Source organism: Manis javanica, chromosome 9 (genome assembly GCF_040802235.1).
Source record: "Manis javanica isolate MJ-LG chromosome 9, MJ_LKY, whole genome shotgun sequence".
NCBI classification, from domain to species: domain Eukaryota; kingdom Metazoa; phylum Chordata; class Mammalia; order Pholidota; family Manidae; genus Manis; species Manis javanica.
In genome coordinates this window covers 100523575-100543977 of record NC_133164.1, presented here as the reverse complement: position 1 = coordinate 100543977, position 20403 = coordinate 100523575, and the positions used below count along the sequence as shown (strand labels likewise).

The window sequence follows — 20403 nt, the reverse complement described above, 5'->3', positions numbered from 1 at the left end:
AAGCTAAAGGGCCCTAATTTGGACCATGAGAAAAAATCTGCTCTTGGCCAAGTCTAGCTGTGTAAATCTGAGTAAGTTTGTTATTCTTTTCTCTGTCTCCTAATCTATAAAATTAGGATAACAATCTGTACCACTTCTTAGCCCCATGTGGAAATTTTGAAATAAACATTCCTTTAAAACTCTGCAAATAAAGATTTTGTAGAAGTTCGAGGCTGTGTGGGCATTAGGCATCCAATACCTTTCAAAAGCTTGAGTGAGTGAAAAAACTGTAGTCCTTGGACAGCTTTTTAGAGGGCGTACCTCTCCTGAATTCCTGCCTGAAAAGTCCAATGGCTCTGCAGAACAACAAATTGTCTCCTAAAATAATACAGCCCTACCTTTCAGTCTCAGGAAAGAAATCTAGGCAATTCTTCATTTTACAGGTATAAGTCAGATGGCCTTTTTGGGGGTCTCCTGTTCCCTGGTTGAGGCTTTTTATATATTGGTCACCCTCCAGTCTGATCCCCCTCATATAGCAGATGCCAAGATCCATCCTAAAGTCAGATTTGCTTGCTTTAGACGGTCACAAAAGTAAGGGCTCAACAGTCCACAACACTTTACCTTGCCCCTCAGGATGGAGCAATCATGGAAAGGAAACAGAAATGACTCTTCTGAGGCAGCAACTATCAAAAGCTTCATGAGAGGAGGAGCTGGATCGATATAGTTCACAACCAAGGGCTGTCCCCATCAGCAGGCCAGGATCTGTGAGCAGATCACCCCAGCTGCTGGTCATGCCTCTTATGTGAGGTTTGATTTCACTGCCGGCACTCGCTCTCTATCCTTCCTCACACTTACTGCACCAAACGGAATCTCAAGGCTGGGGCAGAAAGAAACAGTGAATCCTCACCATATAAAGAGATCCCTGCCTAAAACCATCTCCAGCTAGAATGCCTGTCACCAGTGCTAAGGAGCACAATGGCAGCAGTGAATTGGGCCAACGTCATAACCCTGCTGGGTGAATGGTTCTTTCTTCATCTCTGTGATGCTCATGATCATTACATGCATCTTTTTCTGAGCTCATTGCTCCTTAAAGTGTTTACTCTTGTCTTCTTTTGCTCCAGGCAGATTCTCCCAGGCAAAGCTCCACTGCAGCCCAGGGACTTCTCTACTGTGAATCAGTGCTGTCAAACATAGGATCAAGGAAGTAAAAAGAATCATACCTACCAATGTTACCCACAAGGATCACTCCTTTATACATCAGTAATATGGTTAGACCAAAACCTAGAAGAAATTCACTTTACTTCAGTTGCAAAATTGGAGCTAAAGAGATATTTATATATTTGGTAAAGACTTATCTGTAATGTTTCTTTGTTTGGACTAAAGTTACAATTCCTGTCATCTCCTGTGAAAAACATACCAATAAAATAAAACAGGCCAAAAGCCAGCAATGAGTAGAAAGAGGAAGCCAGAATGAGATTAAGTACTAGCCACAGATTATTTTACCTACTCAAGCCTTCTCTGTTCTTCAAAGGCAGCATCCAAGGGAAGGGCAAGAGTTCAAAAGCAAGGTCCTCAGTAAAAATTTTCTTCCAAGAGCCCAAGAAAAGAAGTTTCTCATAGGTACTAATATACCTAGGTCTCATGTACAAGATAGTTAGTATAAAAGAACCATTTCAAAAGACTGAAAACATTTCCCAATTGTTAACAGTGTATTTCCTAGTAGTTAACATATCTCTTTACAGTGCCAAGTAAAACTAAAAATGGGGGAACATCAAGAGACCAGGGATGGCTATTTCAAACAGGCCTTACTCTCCCTGTTTCCTCATTTTCCTTTGCATGACAGTAAGTTCCAAAATGAAAAGATCTCAATATGGTAGTTTCTAGCATTTTAATAACCAAATAAAAAACCTGAAAATAGAACCAAATTAGGGAAAAAGTTCTTCAGGCTATTTCTGAAACACTCTATACTTGCTTCAGTGTTCTACCATGTGCAAAAGTGCATGCAGTCATGACCTCTTACCCTGACGTGCTGGTCTCTGGCAAGTAAATGTCAGCTGAATTTTGTTCCTAGGAGCAAAGGTGCCCAGCACAAGGGAGCCTTCAACCCTGTTTGAAATCTCACTTGTCCAACCTGGAAAGAGAGCTAATGCAAAGCTATTTTTATCTAGATCTAACACAGCAAAGGCCACTTGCAAAACATTTTGAGAGTAGGATGCAGCTACTGCTTGGAAATATCAGGCATAACAATAAGATCTGTTAACAAAATGTAATCCATTTTCACATCCAAAAGCTAACTTGGGAGCTGCTCCAGGCACCATCTAATTAACTGAAGCAGATAGAAAAAAAAAATCCTCAGAAATTATCATTGTTTAAATACACTCTATTTTATTTTGTCTTAAAATAGTTTAACCTTTATGCTACAGACTTATTTCAAAAAACAGAAAATCTTATCTTGCACCAAAAAATATATATATAACACTCTGTTTTATTTTTTTTTCTCCAAAGACCATTAAATACTAAATGGAAACAAAAACTAAATAATAAATGTAAAGAACCAAATTTTTTTTAAAAACTAGAGTTGCACATTTTAAAACATTAATTCTAAGCAATGATTTGTCGTCACTGCATCAAGTCCACGCTCACACTCACACTCCAGCAACAGCAGGTCTGTTAACCACCAAGTGCATTGGTTCCTAGCCATACAATGGCAAACATTTCATGTTCATGGTAAGAGGAGCAAAAGGCTTCACTGACCTTTGCACTCTTTAAAAAAACAAAACAACAAAATATTTCCTAGTTATCCAGTGATTTCTTTTTTAAGATCACTACCCTTTAAAATTTGTTAAAAGAAGAAGTTTGTAGTGTTTTAAATAAAATGAAAAAAATAAAACAGCATTGGACTAAAATATGTGATTACTTTAAACAAACAGTGCACAATCTGAGGAAGTTCGGTTAGGGCACAATCATATTATATATACATGGAAGTCACATCATACGCATACTGGAAAACAGGGATTAGGGGCTCTTTGCCTTTAAAAAAAAAAGTTTAAACTAAAAGACAAAATTGTGTCCCCAGCTTTTTCAAAAATCTTGTGACACAGTATAAAAAGCAGGCAACAAATTCATTTCTACCTATGGTGCTAATCTGCTAAAAGTAACAAAGGACAATTGCCAAATTAGCCAATCAGATGGTTTCATATTCACAACTGATGATAATAAAAGCAGAGTTAATGGGATGTTCAACTGTAATGAATAATGGAGTCTATTCAGTCTGGTTCCTTCCATCAAAATGAAAAAACAACTCTTGGGAGCAGCAATTGCATGCATGTTATCGGGCAGTAATATGATGTCATAGCTGGTTAGTACTCTGTGGTTTCAAAACAAGGGAAGGGAGGACTTCACCAAATTAGTGCCATAAACCAATCTGTGACCTACCATTTTAGTAGTGATATTACTTTGAACAGACAACGTCCTGTGAGGCTTAAAGAAGTACTTATGCTCCCAAATGCAAAACCGATTAAAAAAGGATCCCTTTAGAAGAAATTTCAAATGTCACAGGAGTTGTTTGCCACAGAATTCTATCATTAACAGCTTGCCAGAAACTATATCCCCAGTCTTCTGGATCTGGCAATGAAAGAGGAGTTGAAATATAGTCTCTCTCTCTAATTAGTAGGTGGAAAAGTCCCAAAATAGTAGGAGAAAAAGCTGACTATCTCTACCACCCTTTCCTCTCCCCTTTCCACATCTTAATTTCTAAATCTCTGTTCCATGCAAGTCAAGTAGTCAGGGTACTGGAATGGGGACAGGTGAGGGCAAAGTGCAACCTGACATAAAAGCAAAAGTCCAGAAAAGAGCTGGAGTTACAACTCTACTCTCTGCTCCCAATCCACAGTGCACACAGCATACCAAAAGAATTCTCCTTCTAGAGGATGATTATTAGGGGGCTAAAGAATATATGTCACGGGAAATCACCTGCTTATGGAATTGGACAAAGCATACTGTTAACATAAGAATAGGTAATGCAAAAACATTCTTTAAAACGGGACTCTGCCCTAATGCTGGGTAAAAAATAAACTGCAAAAACTTCAAGTCATTATTAATCCACATTATTCTTTTCCCAATGATCTTCCTGGAAAACACAGACCAGAAATTGTACATTTCTGCTTTGTCTAGCATTTTAATTCAAGTCAAAACAACATGTAACAGTGAAGTTCAATAAATTAATCCTAAGTAAAATGTGAAGGTCCAAGGATACACCAGTAGTCCATCTACAGAAGGTCCTGTTTTGCTCTGGCCTCTGGGTCTTTGGTTTTTGTCTAGAACTGTGGCCAGGTAAGAGACTTGATAGATGAGATACTAAAACTAGAAGTTCATAATCTTTTAAAAGCCTGATCTATTATAAAGCAGATTGACAGAAAAACAAAAAGTTGATGTGGAACAGAGGCCAGATCAAAGGAGATGCTATCAGAGAAGATCAAAGAACAAATACATGCTTAAATATACTCCCATGGAAGAGGTATATGCAAGAACTAAAGCAGCAGAAGAAGAGTTAAGGAACTTCGTAAAAATAGAAGAAAAGGCCAGGCAGGTGGAGCCAGGCAGACTCTGATACATGCGCACACAGGGGGTATCTCATCACCTCGGCAGCCCCACTGCGCCCATCCCACACAGTGCCTTATGCAGAACAGGCACTAGGTAAATATGTGCTCACTGAATGAAAACTGAAAACGGTTGTCGTCATGCTCTTATGGTAAGGAAGAGCCTCCAAGGCATTTGGGGAAGGAGGCAAAGAGTTACAGCCATATTATACGGTAAAAATGGGAACAAAAACAAATAAACAAAAACCATGGAAAAACAAAAGGTGAAGTCTTCTAAGCCAATATTACTTCACTCCTCCTTGTGGACAGTAGTGTTTTAACTCTAGGTATTTGCTTGTAAAATAATTCACAGTAACTACAACATGTTATAGGAAAAAGGTATTAACTAATGCCACAAAACTCCAACACTGGCATTTCCTGAATTCCCTGAAGCCCCTACAAGGCTTTGTTATTCCTTTTAGATACTGTGAAACCTATAGTGCCATTTCATGTGCTTTGTATCTGATTTATGGTGTATTCTGGTTTTTCCATTTTTAGAAGGCAGAGGAGAAAAATAGCCAAATATAGCATCAGGTCAACTTTAGCTCAAGTGTGGAGCAGCTGTTGTACACATTTTATGGAGAGACAAGCTATGAAGGAAGGCACTGTCCCCTCAGATTTGTAAGTGCCCACAATTGTTTCAAATTCTACCTAAGTAATAGGTTTCTATGTTTTCCCGTTATCTGAATAAACCAAGCGGGAAAGCTGAGGGAGAGATTTTCTTACTGATCTCTCAATACTCTCTTCAGATGACCAAAAACCTCATGATGGATATCTATCCGAAATGCCTCTGCCCCACAAGAAGACATTTTCCAAAGGAAATTTTGTAATTTCCAAAATTATTGCAACAAGGAGGCCAACTAAGTTAACTTAAACAGTATTTATAACCACAAAGGGGCATTTCAATTATTTGTGCTGTGGGAAGTCAGCCAAGAGCAGTCAGGAAAGAAGGCAGAAGACTTAAGCTAAAAGGAAAGTAACACTTCTGTCTTCTATTTTTAAGGACAGGTTTTCAAATGCACATGCCCTACTAGGTGCCATTACTAAAGACCTGACTAACAATATGTGTGCAAATGCCCTAAGGTAGGAGTGCCAAAGGGTGGCCTGACAGTGGTCAAGTCTAGATATTAACTTTATTACACAGAAAAATAAATATGAGATTCAAAAACTGAAATCCATTTCACCTGGTAATTAAAATATTATTCTATAAGGAAAGCAGAGTTTCCTAAGGTAGAAAGTCACTAAGTAAAATGAATCTGTCTAATAAAATTCATCATTCTCATATTCCTACTGAGGGAAAAAAGAAAAATTCCTTTCTCTGTAATGAGTTATTTTCCTAAGTGACTTCTTTTAATTAAAAAAAAAAACAAAGAAAACAGAGGGGGTGTCAATTTTCCATGAGTTTCAATTATACAAATGCCACAAACAGCTTCTGAGGCTGAAGCTATGACAATGAACTTCCATGTCACAAAGAGGAGGAGGAGGAAGTGGAAGGGAACAGTGCAGAGGGAACACAGTGACATCGTATTACAGTAGGTATTTACGTCTGCTATCCTCATCCAAGGTAAGGTCAACAACTTCGGCAGGGGAAGCCCAAGTCTGCTGAGGAGGCACAGCAGTCCATGACTGGGTTTGCCGGGTGCTGACATACTGCGCACCCGAGCCATGCTTCCATGAAGAGACACTCTGAATCACCCCTCCTCGAGGATGAACACACCTGTAATTGAGATGAAGAGCAAAAGCACAGTTAATGGCATCAATGGAAAAACAGAAGGCAATGTAGCTTCAGTAGTACTGGTCAACACTTACCAAGATCCAAGTTCACAAAACCCACGATCAACGTCCCTTTTCTTCCCTCCCTTCACATCTGTCAATCTGTCTCCCTCTTCCTTTCTCTCAGTTTAGCCTTACAAAAGGCTAAGAGTCTTGTCTCAGTCAGAAACTGAGTTATGTCTAGATCTGTTACTGACAATGGATACAATAATGGTTCTCTGACCTTATCTAAACCTCTGGGGTCTTCAAGACAGGGCAGCATATGAATCCTGAGGAAAATTAAGATGCCCAAATAATATTAGTCTGAACAACTAAACAGTAAGAAATAAAGGTGAAACTTATTCTTAAAATAAGTTCTGGGCCATATTTGGTAATAGTACCTTCAAAGACAGTAATAGTAATATGCCTTTACAGATCAGATTTCTAAAAGTCTGTAAGTACCGGGTCATGCATAAAGGACTGATTTTCCACATCCTAAATGCTGCAACAGAAACACGTGGTTTTACACTTTAGGATCACTCCTAGTTCAGTTCTGTGAAAGTTAACAAGGCTGAAGTAATCAGTTTAGCTTCTCTGAAAGTGTTCTATCAGAGGGACAGAAATGCCTTGCTGACAAATCTCACCAAGAATTCTTTGGAAGGAAACTGTTTCAGAAACAATGACATATTGAATTCCACATTCCAGTTAAATGACAGATCTATGAGCCTCCAGGATGAACGACTGAGTAAGTTTTGATTCAGATGAGAGGAAGGCAGGCAGCTCAAGTGATCACTGCTATTTATATCCTCACATCTAAATTACTAAACAGTAGCATATGTGAGAAGTGACAAGAAGTGTCCCTTTGTAGCATATGTGTTGTGAGAAGTGACAAGTGGCATGATTCTAGTCACATAAACTATTATACTGGATCCTGAGCAGCTGTTCTAACAATGTGTATATAGTAAGTGATGCTGGGTCACTTGAGAATTTCAGTTTTTATTCAATACTACTACCTGCACCATGAGATTCAAAAGAACATTAGGGTAACAATGGACAACTTTAATTTCAGAACTGCCAAAGGACCCTTAAATTTCCCAAGAGGCCCTGCTCCTACAAATGCTAGCCTGAAAAAGACTCATTTACCAAGAGATGTGCCAAAAAAATTCCTCAAGGCCACAGCAGGGGGGCAGAACATAAGATTTGTTACAGTACCAGGGGTCATCATCTGTTCAGAAATGGGTAAGGAGCTACTCACCCAGTGGCTACTACATTTTCAAGATTAGCTAGTGAAACACATTAAAATAAGAGATGTACATTCCAGAGCCTAATCCTAATCTGTCCAACCTGTTAAGTACACTCAGATTAAATGACCATGTAGTCATGGGAAAATGTCAGCCAAGGGAGTCCATTCAACATTACAGAAATGGTTTTGATGACTGGTGACAATAGAACACTAAGTTTATTACGCAGTTTCACCTCGTTTGACAATCCCAAAAGACGCAGATGTGAAAGTTATTATCCATATTCTACCAACAAGTAAGATGAGGATTAAAGAGGTCACATGATTTGCCCAGGGTCACACTGCCTGAGAGTGGTAGGTCAAGGAACTTCAAGCCAGGTCTGATCTCAGATCAAATGCTTTCCACATCATGTTGTTACTTACAAGCATGTGTATGAAATTAGGTAAGGCAAAACGCATCAAGAGTCAGAAGATGCAAAGAAAAGCTCAGGCTAACAATTCAAAAATATAATGTTCTTCATCTGTACAAGCAGTAATTGAAGTGAAACTGGCTAGAAACTTAGTAGAATTCAGGGAATCCATGTCTACAAAGAGTCAATGTATTCTTTGGTAGAATTGCTTGAAATATCTGAAATAAAATAGGTATTTAGTCCCAATTGTTACTCTACACTGCTCCCTAAGTACTCATACAACATAACATGAGATAGTGGCTTTGAAAAGGATCAGATCCAATCTTCTCATTTTTACCAAAGAGAAAACAAAGGTCAAAAGGCAACTGTTAGGGTCTTAAGCAAGTTAAGCATAGAAGCAAAACAAAATCAAGTCTCCCCTGGGGAGTTTATTTTCCATTAAATAACTATGCTTTCCTCAGACTACACCTAAAGTACTATACTGTGTTTGATTTTAAGAGGCACTGGCTAGCCCCTGGGAGTCATTCAATAAACAGCAAAGCAGATATTCCAGAAAGTGTACAGTGTAGAAGAACGAGAGGTTTAGAGATGGTGTCTGCTACTGAGGAATGGTTGAAGGAGAGAAGAATAAGGAGATGAGGCACTTCTTCAACAATCTAAATTAAATTAGATCACATCTGTAGTTATGTTATAAATGATTTCAGTTACTGGAAACCAGCTTGGGCTACTTAAGGCAAAAAAGAGAATTAATTGAAAAACACTTAAGTCCCTCAAAGAACCTAAGGATGATAGAACAACTAACTAGGCCTCATCATGTAACTCAAACCTCAACCCTCAGTCTGTTTCTCCCACTTAGATTTTCCGGAGAATGTGATGATCCCATCTTTGTTCATCAAAAGCTTTCCTGTCTCCTGTTAACTGCAACTGGAAGTGCAATTCCCAAAGAAGGTTGAAGCACCATGGATAGCTACTCTATCTGATACAGAGATCAGAAGAGCAGAGTAAGAAACATGAACCAGTTTCTGGAAGGCAAGTTTTGGATAATCATTACTACACAATTACAGCCACTACAAAATGGAAAAACTGCTTTTTAAACACCCAAGCAACTGCTGGGGCATCTATCAGGAATGTTAAAGAGTATTCTACAATGACTTCTGAAGTCATCATTGACTTTTGGATCTTGAACAATACAAGCAAACTATCATGTCAGAAGTCAGTACAGTTGTTACAGGGGGCTGGTGAGGTTGGGGTGGAGGAACGCTGGGGGAGATTATGACTGGAAGGTGGCACAAGGAGGGTTTGTTTCTTGGTCTAAGCACTGGTTACTTGGGCATGAGCAGTTTGCAAAAACTACAGTATATGCTTATGACTTTTCTTTGTGTGTTATAAGCCAATAAAACACTCAAAATTTTTTTATGATTTAATAGCCTCAACCATCTTGAATAAAATAGTAGCTAGGAAATGGATGAGGATAGAACAAAGCGAACACTTTTTTTTTTAAGTACAGGGGGACAAAGGTCAAACTAGTAAACAAAGGGTGCTGGAGAAACATGTCACCTATTTTGTAAGATGGTATACATTACAGAATAATTTGTACTAGATGCAGAAGGAAAAAAATCTTCAGGAAGAAATGGGACCACAACCATTGTTACAAGCCCTCTAGAGATGTCCTATAAAGAAGGATGTGAGAGGCTCAAAATTCTGTAAGGCAACTAATATAGAACTCAGTTTCATGTATTACTACATATCCTTTTTCTGCATTATGAAAGACATGGGGTAGGAATATAGTCAGTTGCTTTTTAATTGGTCCAATCCTATTCTAGTGCAGATTCAGGGTTTGTTTCCACAAAGCATTTAATCTGCATATGACTAACAAGAGGTTTATAAGCGAAAAATGCTTAGGACTCACTTCCCCCAAAAAAACTTTAAATTTGGTGAAATAATTTCCTGCTCTTCATATACTGAAACCAATAAAGGAGCGAAGACTTCACAGTGGAAAAGAAGAAAAAACACAGGAGAGCAGGCTCTGATGGTCAGTTAGTTATTACTAGTCTAAGAAAACAGCATTAAAGATAATCATTTTTGCTCTCATTTACAAAGCCTGAAGAGTGACCTCTTAAATAACATACCTACCTTTTTTCCTAACTGAGGATGAAGTTAAATCCTTGCGGGTTCAGGGAAATGTTTATCTGCCTCCCTCTGGATTTTTTAGGGTTAATGCTAGCAATTGGTTCTACGAAGCCATCAGTCTTAAAAGACTTTAAAGTCTTTCTGCTCCAATTCGTCTACTGATGGATGAACAAACAATAATATCAATGACCACAGAACCAAAGACTACAGTGAAAGGAGCTAAGGGTCTGATTACTCGCAAAAGCTTCAGAGAACCGGTACTGAAGGAACTGTTTCAACAAAGTCCATAACAGAAAGATATGTGCTACATGCATTCATCTACCTAGGCGATTACCAATGAGGCCAGTAGAAAAGAAGAAAAAAGAACGAAAAACCAAAACATATTGGCATGAGGGTCATAAGTTAAAACTCGCAAAATTAAGTAGGCACAGAAGAACTAGAGATGTTGGGAAAGTCTCCACCTCATTGGCAAAGAACATCTTGGAAAACTGGACTGTCTAAAAAATTAATACCTGGAAATGATAACATTTAGGTAATGTCAAGAGTTCATCACAGCAAAACAAGGCAGCCATAAAAGATGCATTCAACCATTAGTTCTGAAAGCATGCATTCTAGCCTATGACCAGAAGAAGCACAGAAGCTAAGTGAACACATCAAAATCTAAATAAAAGAGCAGGGAAATATACTAACATGCAAGAAATGAAAAATAACTTTATCATCAAAAAAGACACATCACAACTACAATTACTGAGTGCAAAAGTCAAACAAAATGCTTCCAATATGGAAAAATGGCACCCAATGCAAGCCAGAGCAACCACAATCCCTAAGAGAACAACTCAAGGACCAAGTTTGAGTTCTTAAAATTCTCAGGAAGACCATAACAAAGTAGAATATCAACAGAAAAAATAAGAACAGGAAAACTAAATCCAAACACAACATCTATGCATGCAAATCAAATTAGAACAAAAAGATGTGGATCAAAACCTAAAACCTTTTTCCAAGCGATAACCCTGCCAGAAGCCCATCAATACTTCATAACTGCAACCCTAGACCTGTAAAAGAAATAAATTCCAGATGAGATACAGACACCCAAAAGGGCAATTCTGAAGCAACCACAAGAAAGCCTCTTCCCCCACCTGCTTCTCAGCATTTTAATCTCAATGTCTGAAAAGACTATCAGGCTTCTTTTAAACAAAGGGAAAATTTTCTCAGAAAGACAGCAAAGAGTCATTGAGACTCTACCCAGTCCTAAACCCAGAGCCAAATTAAAAGATCCCCTTAAAATGATAGATGTGTCAATTCAAAGTACTCCAACAAAATCTACCAATTCTTCGTTCTGTCGTACAGACAGTATTCACCACCACTGAGATTTCAGAATGGATCTGTCACTGCCAAGCTGTGATTTCCCCAGAATTCAAACCAAAGGATCAGAATAAAAGACATCTGTATGCCTCAGAGCCTGTAAGAAAAAGTCATTGGAAGTAATGTTATAGCATGTTATTTAAAATGTAGCCAAAGTCACTTGACTGAGTTCAGGAGTAGAACAAACATGTCTACAGAATAAAATGACAATCTGGATAAAAGACTTAGTGAGTTCACTTAAGGGTCCTAGAGATAATTTGTGTCTGTCTGTGTTTGTGTCTTGGAGGTGGCAGGGACTTAGAATTATATTTCCAAGTTTTAATAGTAATATAATGATAATTTTAACTCCAGATACCATAAATATTGGTAGAAAAAGAAGGTAAATATTTCATGATGGAAGAAAAGTTGAACAAAGAAGCAGAAAAGAAGGGTGGCTTACTCTATAACATTTCAGGGAACATTAAGAAGGAAAGCTTGGTGGAAGTTAATTGAGAACTTGACCAAGTAATATGTCTCAGCACAGAGTAAGAGATTAGATAAACAACACAGGTCACTACCTACTCTTTCCTACTTAAGTAGAAATATATAAATAACAATGAATTAAAATTTGAACTGTAACTCATGAGGAAGTTGGTGAACAGATAATGTGCTTCTGGCATAACTGAAGATAATTTACCTGCATCAACCTGTGAACAGGCAGGGTAAAGTTTTTAGTAGGGAGTCTGAAATAAAAAATACAGTAATATAACACAGAGAAGACAAGTAGTGATTCTATAGCATCTTACTATGCTGATGGACAGTGACTGTAATGGGGTATGTGGGGGGGAGTTGGTGATGGGGGGAGTCTAGTAAACATAATGTTCCTCATGTAATTGTACATTAATGATACCAAAAAAAAATACTGTAATATTCTAGACATAGGGCTTAAATAATAATGTCTTCTACATTATAAGGGACAATGGTGAAATAAACTAATGGCAAACACATGCTGAATTAAAGGAAGAAATAAGAAATTATATCTTCTTATCTGATAGGTCAGCTTGACGAATAGACAGAAAAATGGAAAGTACTTAATAGGAAAAAGTTCTTGGTTAAGGCAGAAAATACGAGGGAAAAAAATGAGATAAAGGGAAGATTGAAGAATGAAAAATTTTCCCACTGGAATAGGAGAAATAACCATTAAAAAAAGAAAAGAAAAAAAGCAGCAGCTCTGCAGCCTCTTATAGCATAAATATAGGATAGAGGATGACGTGCTAGGATAATAGTTCTGATGAGAATTAGCCACTTTTGGGGACACAGCATGTTATACATGCTTAAAGTCCCAACTGCTTAATCAAAAAATGTTCTCAGAAAGTATAAGCAGTTCTCAGAGAAGGTACTCTCAATTTTTATGCATGTGTACTTTGCCCCCCCTCTCCACTCCTAAGTTCACCTTTTATATAAGCTACAGAAGAAATGCTGGTGAATGTTTTATTACCTTGCTAATCAGAGTAAAATCAGATCTAAAAGCAAGGTAGCATGTAACATGGATATTATGTTACATACCTTCTGGGGAATTCAGAAAAATCACAATTTACTCTTGTTGCATAGAAGAAAAGGTGTGTGCTATACAGAACACAGGTTTTCCACAGGCCACATTTTTGTTCCATATGTTCTTCAGGAATACCTCTGAGAGTGCTGCAACCAACTCTTTAGGAAGGTATCTATCTATCTTAAAGCAAAAGTAAGTTTTTTCTGCAAAAGGTTAGATGGCAACTATCTTAGGCTTTGAGGGGTATGAGGTGTCTGCTCAAACTTCTCAACTCTGCCACTAAAGTGTAAAAACAGTCACAGACAATACATAAAAAAGCATGGCTCTGTTTCAATAAAACTTTATGGATAAATTTTATTTCAATTTCATATAATTTTCACATGTCACAAAACATCAGTCTTCTGATTTTTTTCTGCCTACCATTTAAAAATGTAAAAACCATGCTTACCTTGAGGTCCACACAAAAACAGGCAGCAGGCCAGATGTGGCCTGTTGGCTAGTTTGTTGACCCCTACCTTAAAGAATGCCAAACTTCATAAAATTATTTTCCTAATACTATACAGTGATTTGACATCTTATGCCTTTCTTAATACTAAGAAACAGAACTCCCTGAGTCACATGAACATCACTAGAAATACACTGTTAGGAGGAGACCAAAGTCAAAGTAACTTACAAGTTTTAATGACAGACAAGGAGAGGTGCTCTAGGAAACAAGCAAAAGAGTTATGACATCAGATGCATATTTACCAATATTTGCTCCCAATCTATTTCAAGATAAAGTGAAAAGCAAGAAAATATTAATAGGGTCGGGGGGGGGGAATCCATCAAGCCTCTCTAGGCATTTGCTACAAAAGAGAAAAACAGTTCTAGTTTGCATGCATGTATGGTTGAGATGTTCCTCATATGAGACAATATGCAGTACATTCTGAGACTCATATCACATCTAATCAAAAAGTATTTCTAAGCCAAAGGAAACTGAGAAATAGCTCCCATCATTCATGCCAGCCATGCCATGAGGCCAAACCATTTTTCTGGTTAAAACAAACCTCACATTTTAAAATATCAGAATGCTCCAATTAATATCCTACCTTGCATGTTCCTGAACTCCCACAATCTCCACTTCACTATCTGAAGAGGCAATATTAATTTCTTCATTGAGTGGTGCACTGCCAGCTGATGTTTTGTCACTTGCTAGGAATCCTGGATCCAAATGACCTGAGAGAAACAAGAGAAAAGTTAAGCAGTACAGTTTAACTTCTTACAATCAGCACAAACAAGTCACTGATGGATTTCTCATCCAGGTTTAACCAAAAAACAGAATGGCCTTAGGAGAGCTTGCTATAGTGAAACTTCTATGTTACACCCATGTCAAATAAGCTGAGGCAATGTTCTTTTTTTTTCTTAACGTGCTTTTTTTTAAATTAAAGAGAATACATGCTTATGGCTAAAAGGATGTTCAAACAATATGAAGTACATAAAAGTAAGAACTCTCAATACTCCTATTCCTTACAGGAAAAAACCTTTAGTACTTTTGGGTAAATACATGTATCTAAATATAGATACACATAAACTGATAATATTCTATATTTTATTCCATAATGTTCTTTGCATTCAACTCATCTGCTTTTAAATGACCTGTATAACAGGTTTGTCACTACCTAGAGGACAATAGGATTCTCTACTGTTTATCACTTTGATAGAACAAAATTCTAAACCAGAAAAGCTCAAAGGTATAAAATGGAATAAAAAACAGAAATATCATTATTATATTTATACTAGGATGCTTTATAAAAGATTGAACAACACTTTCTAAGTTTTAAACAATTTTAACAATTTTCTCAAATGGAATGCAGAGTTGCCTAAATCTGACCTAAAACCATATCTAAAAGGAAAGGCTAGCAGCAGATCACAATTTTTGCTCTCAACAACTGAAATATAACCTGTACATTGCTGACAGTTCTCATTAGACAGAAATAAACATATTCTGGGAAAGCACAACAATTTGTGGCACTGGAACATGTAAGGGCTTTTTTGCAAGGCTCTTCATAAAGCATCTATTACATGGTGCAGTAAAACACATTCTCCCCCTTCAGAGAAAACATGCTCTCCACAGAACTCTCTCTCAATGAAGTCTAATAGCATAGCATCAAAATATACAATTACACAAACAATTCTAACAAGAGTTAAAGTATTTCAGCCTACGTACCCAGTTCTTGAATATTCTGATTTAAAAGGTTAAATTTTAGAGTATCTTGGAGTTGATATGGAATAAAGTTGCAGCAGGTACAAATTCTCATTTGCTCTTTAAAAAAGGGTACTTTTATTTAAATATATTATTTTCTGATATAAAATTATTTCTGCATTTCTTTGTGACACTTCATATAAACTAAACCAATGTCAGTAAAATTTTACACACACAATTCCCCACCCCTCACTCCCATCACTTACTTCAATGCTTAAGGTTATTGTGAAAACCTACTTCCATACTCCCGCCAACTTTTAGCAACCCTTCTGGAAAGTTAGACAGTCCAAAGCAAAAGCCTTAGAATTTTTACACCCGCTGACCCTATAACCCATCCCTGAGATGGCAAGGCCACCTGCAGAGCACAGGCGTGGATAGGGGTTTAGAAAAGTGAAGTAGCCACTATGAAGAAAGAATGCTGCCTAAGAGAAAATGCAAACTGCTGGGCAGTGCTGAGAGCCAGGGGGGTTAACATGACCCTTAACTCAACTACATGCTTTTCTCTCGCTATGCTTAGAATAAGTGTGCATATGGGCTCCAAATTTGCATCCAGGGATCAGATTTTGCCAGCTGGGCACAACAGGAAGTGGTTTTAAAAGAGTACAGAAAAGCCTCCAAAGGAAAAGGAAAAAGCATTAGGAAGAGAGGTAAGAAGGAAACAAGTAGTTATAAGAAGTAAAGCATTGAATTTCTACCCTCTTGGCCACCTACAAAATACAAACCTCTAGGACCATCCACTTTCCCTTTGTCTTATCCTCCACTCTGTTACTCTCCTTTGTTTCAGCCACCCTCTATTACTACAACTTTTCCATTGCCCTCTGGAATGACAGATTAATGGAAAACTACACTGAACTTTCTCTTCACCTCCCTGTGGAATCCTGACTCTCCTAAAAATACTGTCTTCTCTGTAGTCCTCTGAGGTTGCTCCTACATCTCAGTTTTGCGAACAGAATCTCTTACAAATTACTGTCCTCCATCCTCATATACCAACACCAGCAGCCCTTAACCTTCCAGGATGTTTCCCTTTCACCATCACATACTGACTCCAGGATGGCTTGACTCATTCCAGCTTAGCTTCTCTCTCCCCACTTTTAAGTCCTGCTATCATTATTCTGTAAATACTCATTACTTACCTGGATGAGCATCCCAAAACTCTACATCCCTATTCACTAAGAAGCTAAGCCCCAAGAGGCACTTAGAGGCCCCTGTGGTAGACTCACAAGGGAATCAGCCTTTCTCATCCTAAAAAAAACAAGCTAATTGAATTAAGCCAAACTAAAAAGGCGGATTATAGGAACCAAACTCTTTCTCAACTACTCAAATCTTTTAAGCAACAGTAGTTAAGAAAACATGAAAAAGACAAAACACAGAAGGAACACAACATAACTGGTTAATTCCTAATATCTCTGTGTCCAATTCTATCTCTATAGTTCAACTTATAATTCCAACTTGTGGAATGTTCTCTGTAGTGTCTCGGTCATCAATATTTCTGAAAAACCAGTCTTCAGTGATGAGACTCACACCCTGCCCCTACAATCTATGTAGCCTCATTTCAGACCTGGGAATAACACTTCTTTTAAGAAGAGGGAAGAAATGAAAAATTACTATGCTATTTTTGCTTATTATTTTGCAATTTCTTAGGAAAAACAAAGTAACAATCACCAATAGTTAAGATTCTTCTTTGTGCATCATTATGAATCCAGAAACTACTAATTTACATCCTGCTTTCACACTGTAAGATCAATCCAAACCTTCTGGTAGTGCAACTGTAGCTATAAAAATTGTAACCCAACCCTTATGGCATTTATAAAACCTGTATGATACCCTATAGCTGATAACTTAAAATCGGGTCTGCTCTTGTAGCCGATATCTTTATTACTTACACTAAAAATCAGTACAAGAAAAAATACGGGACATGACATAAGTGATGGGCTGTGCACCAATTTCCTGGTGAATGTTAGTAACTCTAGGCGAATGGTGTGAGAGTTTTGCTACCCTTCCTATCCAAGCCTTAGATAAAATGTGCTACTCAGATAAGTCAGCTGGGACCCACACCAAGGCTGTGCTCTACAAGGCGCCATGCTCTACAAGAAACACCAAGACATTGTCCAAGAGCCAGGAATGCATCCCTCTTCTATTTCAAAGCCAGGACAATTAGTCCTTTTCTCTCAATGTAACCCTCTTCAGCGTGTCACACAATCCTTTGGACGCTCCTGTACAGAGCCTGACATTCTCTGTCCTTTGTCCCATGCCCCACTGCCTTACCTGCCTCATGACCTCACAGGAATCCAATGGCAGAGCAATGCCTTAGAGCATACACAAAAGTGAGTCAAAGATGGTCTGAGGAGGTTCTTCAATTGCTGTCAGTGTTCTCCTGTTCTAGGATGAGTAAATACCACAATTGCCATATATTAAACTGAAAATAAATCAGAGGACTTATATTTAGCTTGTGGCAGCTGGCTGTCTCTGTATAGGTCTTTGCCTGTGTAGCTCTTTGGAAAGACAACTTCATTCACTTGATGAGAAAATTCTAAATTGCTTTCCTCCCACTACAGACCTTTTCATCACATAAGTAAATCAGAAAGAAGCATAGAACTAGAAGGGGTGAGGATTTAATAATATGGGTAACTGTTGAACAACTGTGTTCTACATCTGAAACCAACATAAGATTGTATATCAACAATACTTCAATAAAATTTTTTTTAAAAAAGAGAAAGAAGCATAGAAAAAGTAAAATTCACGGCAAAAAGTGTTTTTTCCTTTTGTCTTCAAAAGAAATAATGTAGCTATTTTTTTAATCAAAATATTTTGGATAAGAACTAGTCCTGAGACTATATGCAGCACATTAAAAGGAAATTATTACATACTGATGACAGCAACATGTTAAGTATAGAAAAGGTTAGTAGTATCTTAAGTCACTACTCATTTAGTTTTAAAACAAGAAAACTATTACCCTGTGTTAGTTTTTTCAAAAACAACTTTAAAAAGTGGGGTAAGTGGAGGACAGAAATCTAAAACCCTAAGAGTCCATATGAAGGAGGTATAAGAGGAACCTATCAAATATGATCTTCACAAGATTGATTCATTAACTTTAAAGTGCTAATAACAGAAACAAAACCATTCTGGTTTAATTATAAAAAGCCCCACACTAAGAACAGGAAACTCAACATTGGTTCTCTGTACTACAGCTAAGTTTGTGTTACAGACAAATCAAGAGTCCCACCCCCTACTTTAAGGTTAGAGAAAATGCCCCTAGCCTGCCGGTCATTTCTTTAGAATTTTAAATTTCCTAGGGGGGAAAAAAAGGCTCTAAATAAACTTAGTTCAGCAATTATAGGCCTTCTATACTAAGAGTACCTCAGACTTCTGCCTCTCTTAGCATCATCTACATTTATGTTTATAGTAAACTATCTGGCAATAAACAGAAATTAAGCCATTTTCAAATACATTGATGTACAGTTTACTAAACATGTCAATGCAAGTTACCTGGGAGTGATTACTTAAAACAGATGTCCCAGACCCCATGTCAGGTCTACTCACAAAATCTTCAAGGAAAAAACCTAGAAGTCTTAATTTTCATTAAGCACTCCAGGTAATTTTTATGTTCAGGCAAAGTTTAGGAAATCCTGTAGGAAGAGCAATTCATTCGAGGACAGGAAAGTCAATCAAATCCACTGATCAGGTCCATTAATCACTTCCCTACTCAGCCTACTTCAGTATAAGAATATTAACATAATGTTGGTTACCATTCCCAAGGGTCTACTCTGTGCTGTATCCTGTACTAAGCATATTATATAAATTATTTCACTTAATGGTTAACAATAATTTTTGGGGGTGGATACTAGTTTTATTTCAGGTGTGTAGATAGGGAAAACTGAGGCTTTATATAATTTACCTGGATTCACAGAGTCTGTAAGTGGCTGCTGGTTCAAAACCAGGCTAATTGGCAGTAGGCTGCCACCTACTACACTGTTCAATTCTAGTATCAAGTAAGAAAAAGTAAGCACAAGGCAAGAACTGAAATGGAAAGTTTGGGTCTTTTGACCAGTGGCTTTCCTAATTTCAATTCTTTTGCCTTGGTTAAAACTAAAACTGAACAGTAACAACTATTTTGCATAGAAGAACATCACCTAAATTGCTTGGAAAATGGAAAAAGAGGCAAGCTATTACTCTATCTCCAATGATTACTTATGTGATCCTAAATGGAGTAGAACTGCAGTCCTGTTGTGAGATCCCCTACACAGTCTGTTCAGTGACTCAGTTTTTATTTTGTTGGGAGGGAGAAAAGGAAGACTCAGATTAACCATTAGAACATTTATCTTAAACCACAGAACGACCATCTAATTGCTACTAATAGCTCAAGTCTCAAAACTATAACCTGCCAATCAAGCATAAGTTCTGCTAACATTTTAACACTGTAAGTATATTCAAATTTGCACTATAGGTCCCCAGTATGACAATTACCTCAAGACTAGAGTATATTACTAGGTTTTGTTTATTATATGCCCGCACTGATTTGGGGTGGGGGGGGGACTCTGAATGAGCCAATAAATGGCTTTATAATAAAATGTCATGGGGATCTGCTGAACAGTGATGACCATGACCTGTGATACACAAAAATCTATACACTATCTATTTATGGTTGAATACACACATATGCTTTCTGTATATATATCCTATCCTAGAGAATCATCACATATGTACCAAAAGAGACATATGTAAGAAATGTTAATAGCAGCATCATTTAGAATAGCACCTTAAACATCCAGTAAGAGAATGGGTAAGTCAGCCATGATACTAGTGATACAATGGACTACTAAATAGCAAGGAAAAATGAATAAACTAGAGCCATTCTTATTAACAAAAATAAAGCTCACAAAACCTTGAACTAAAAAAAGCAAGTTGCAAATGATTATCTTCAATACCAAATAGTACTAAAACATGCTTGTTTACAGATATATGACAAATGCAGTAAAAATATAAAGAAATACACAGGAATATCAAACATCAAATACCTAACTCAGGACAGCTTTGGAGCGGAGAGGGGAAAAGGAAAGGAAACAGAGTTGAAGCCATGCATGCTTGTTTCTTCCTGTTTTTGCCATGTTTTATTTCTTAAG

The 20403-nt window shown here is 37.5% G+C and overlaps 1 protein-coding gene across 7 annotated transcripts in view; it reads right to left on the bottom strand.

Annotated features, from left to right (window-relative positions):
* Positions 1 to 2344: 2344 nt before the first annotated feature.
* ARK2N (arkadia (RNF111) N-terminal like PKA signaling regulator 2N) overlaps positions 2345 to 20403 on the bottom strand; it is a 74543-nt gene continuing 56484 nt past the window's right edge. For 3 of the 7 annotated variants that reach the window (XM_073212991.1, XM_017656855.3, XM_017656865.3), the window contains 2 exons: positions 14130 to 14256; positions 2345 to 6333 (listed from right to left, as the gene is read on the bottom strand). In XM_073212991.1, coding sequence (XP_073069092.1) covers positions 6144 to 6333; positions 14130 to 14256 — 317 coding nt within the window. In that variant the 3' untranslated portion in view covers positions 2345 to 6143. Of the gene's footprint in view, positions 6334 to 10151; positions 10307 to 11132; positions 11201 to 14129; positions 14257 to 20403 lie in introns of all 7 variants that reach the window. The other 4 variants (XR_012121210.1, XR_012121211.1, XM_037016913.2 and 1 more) reach the window with 4 other exon arrangements.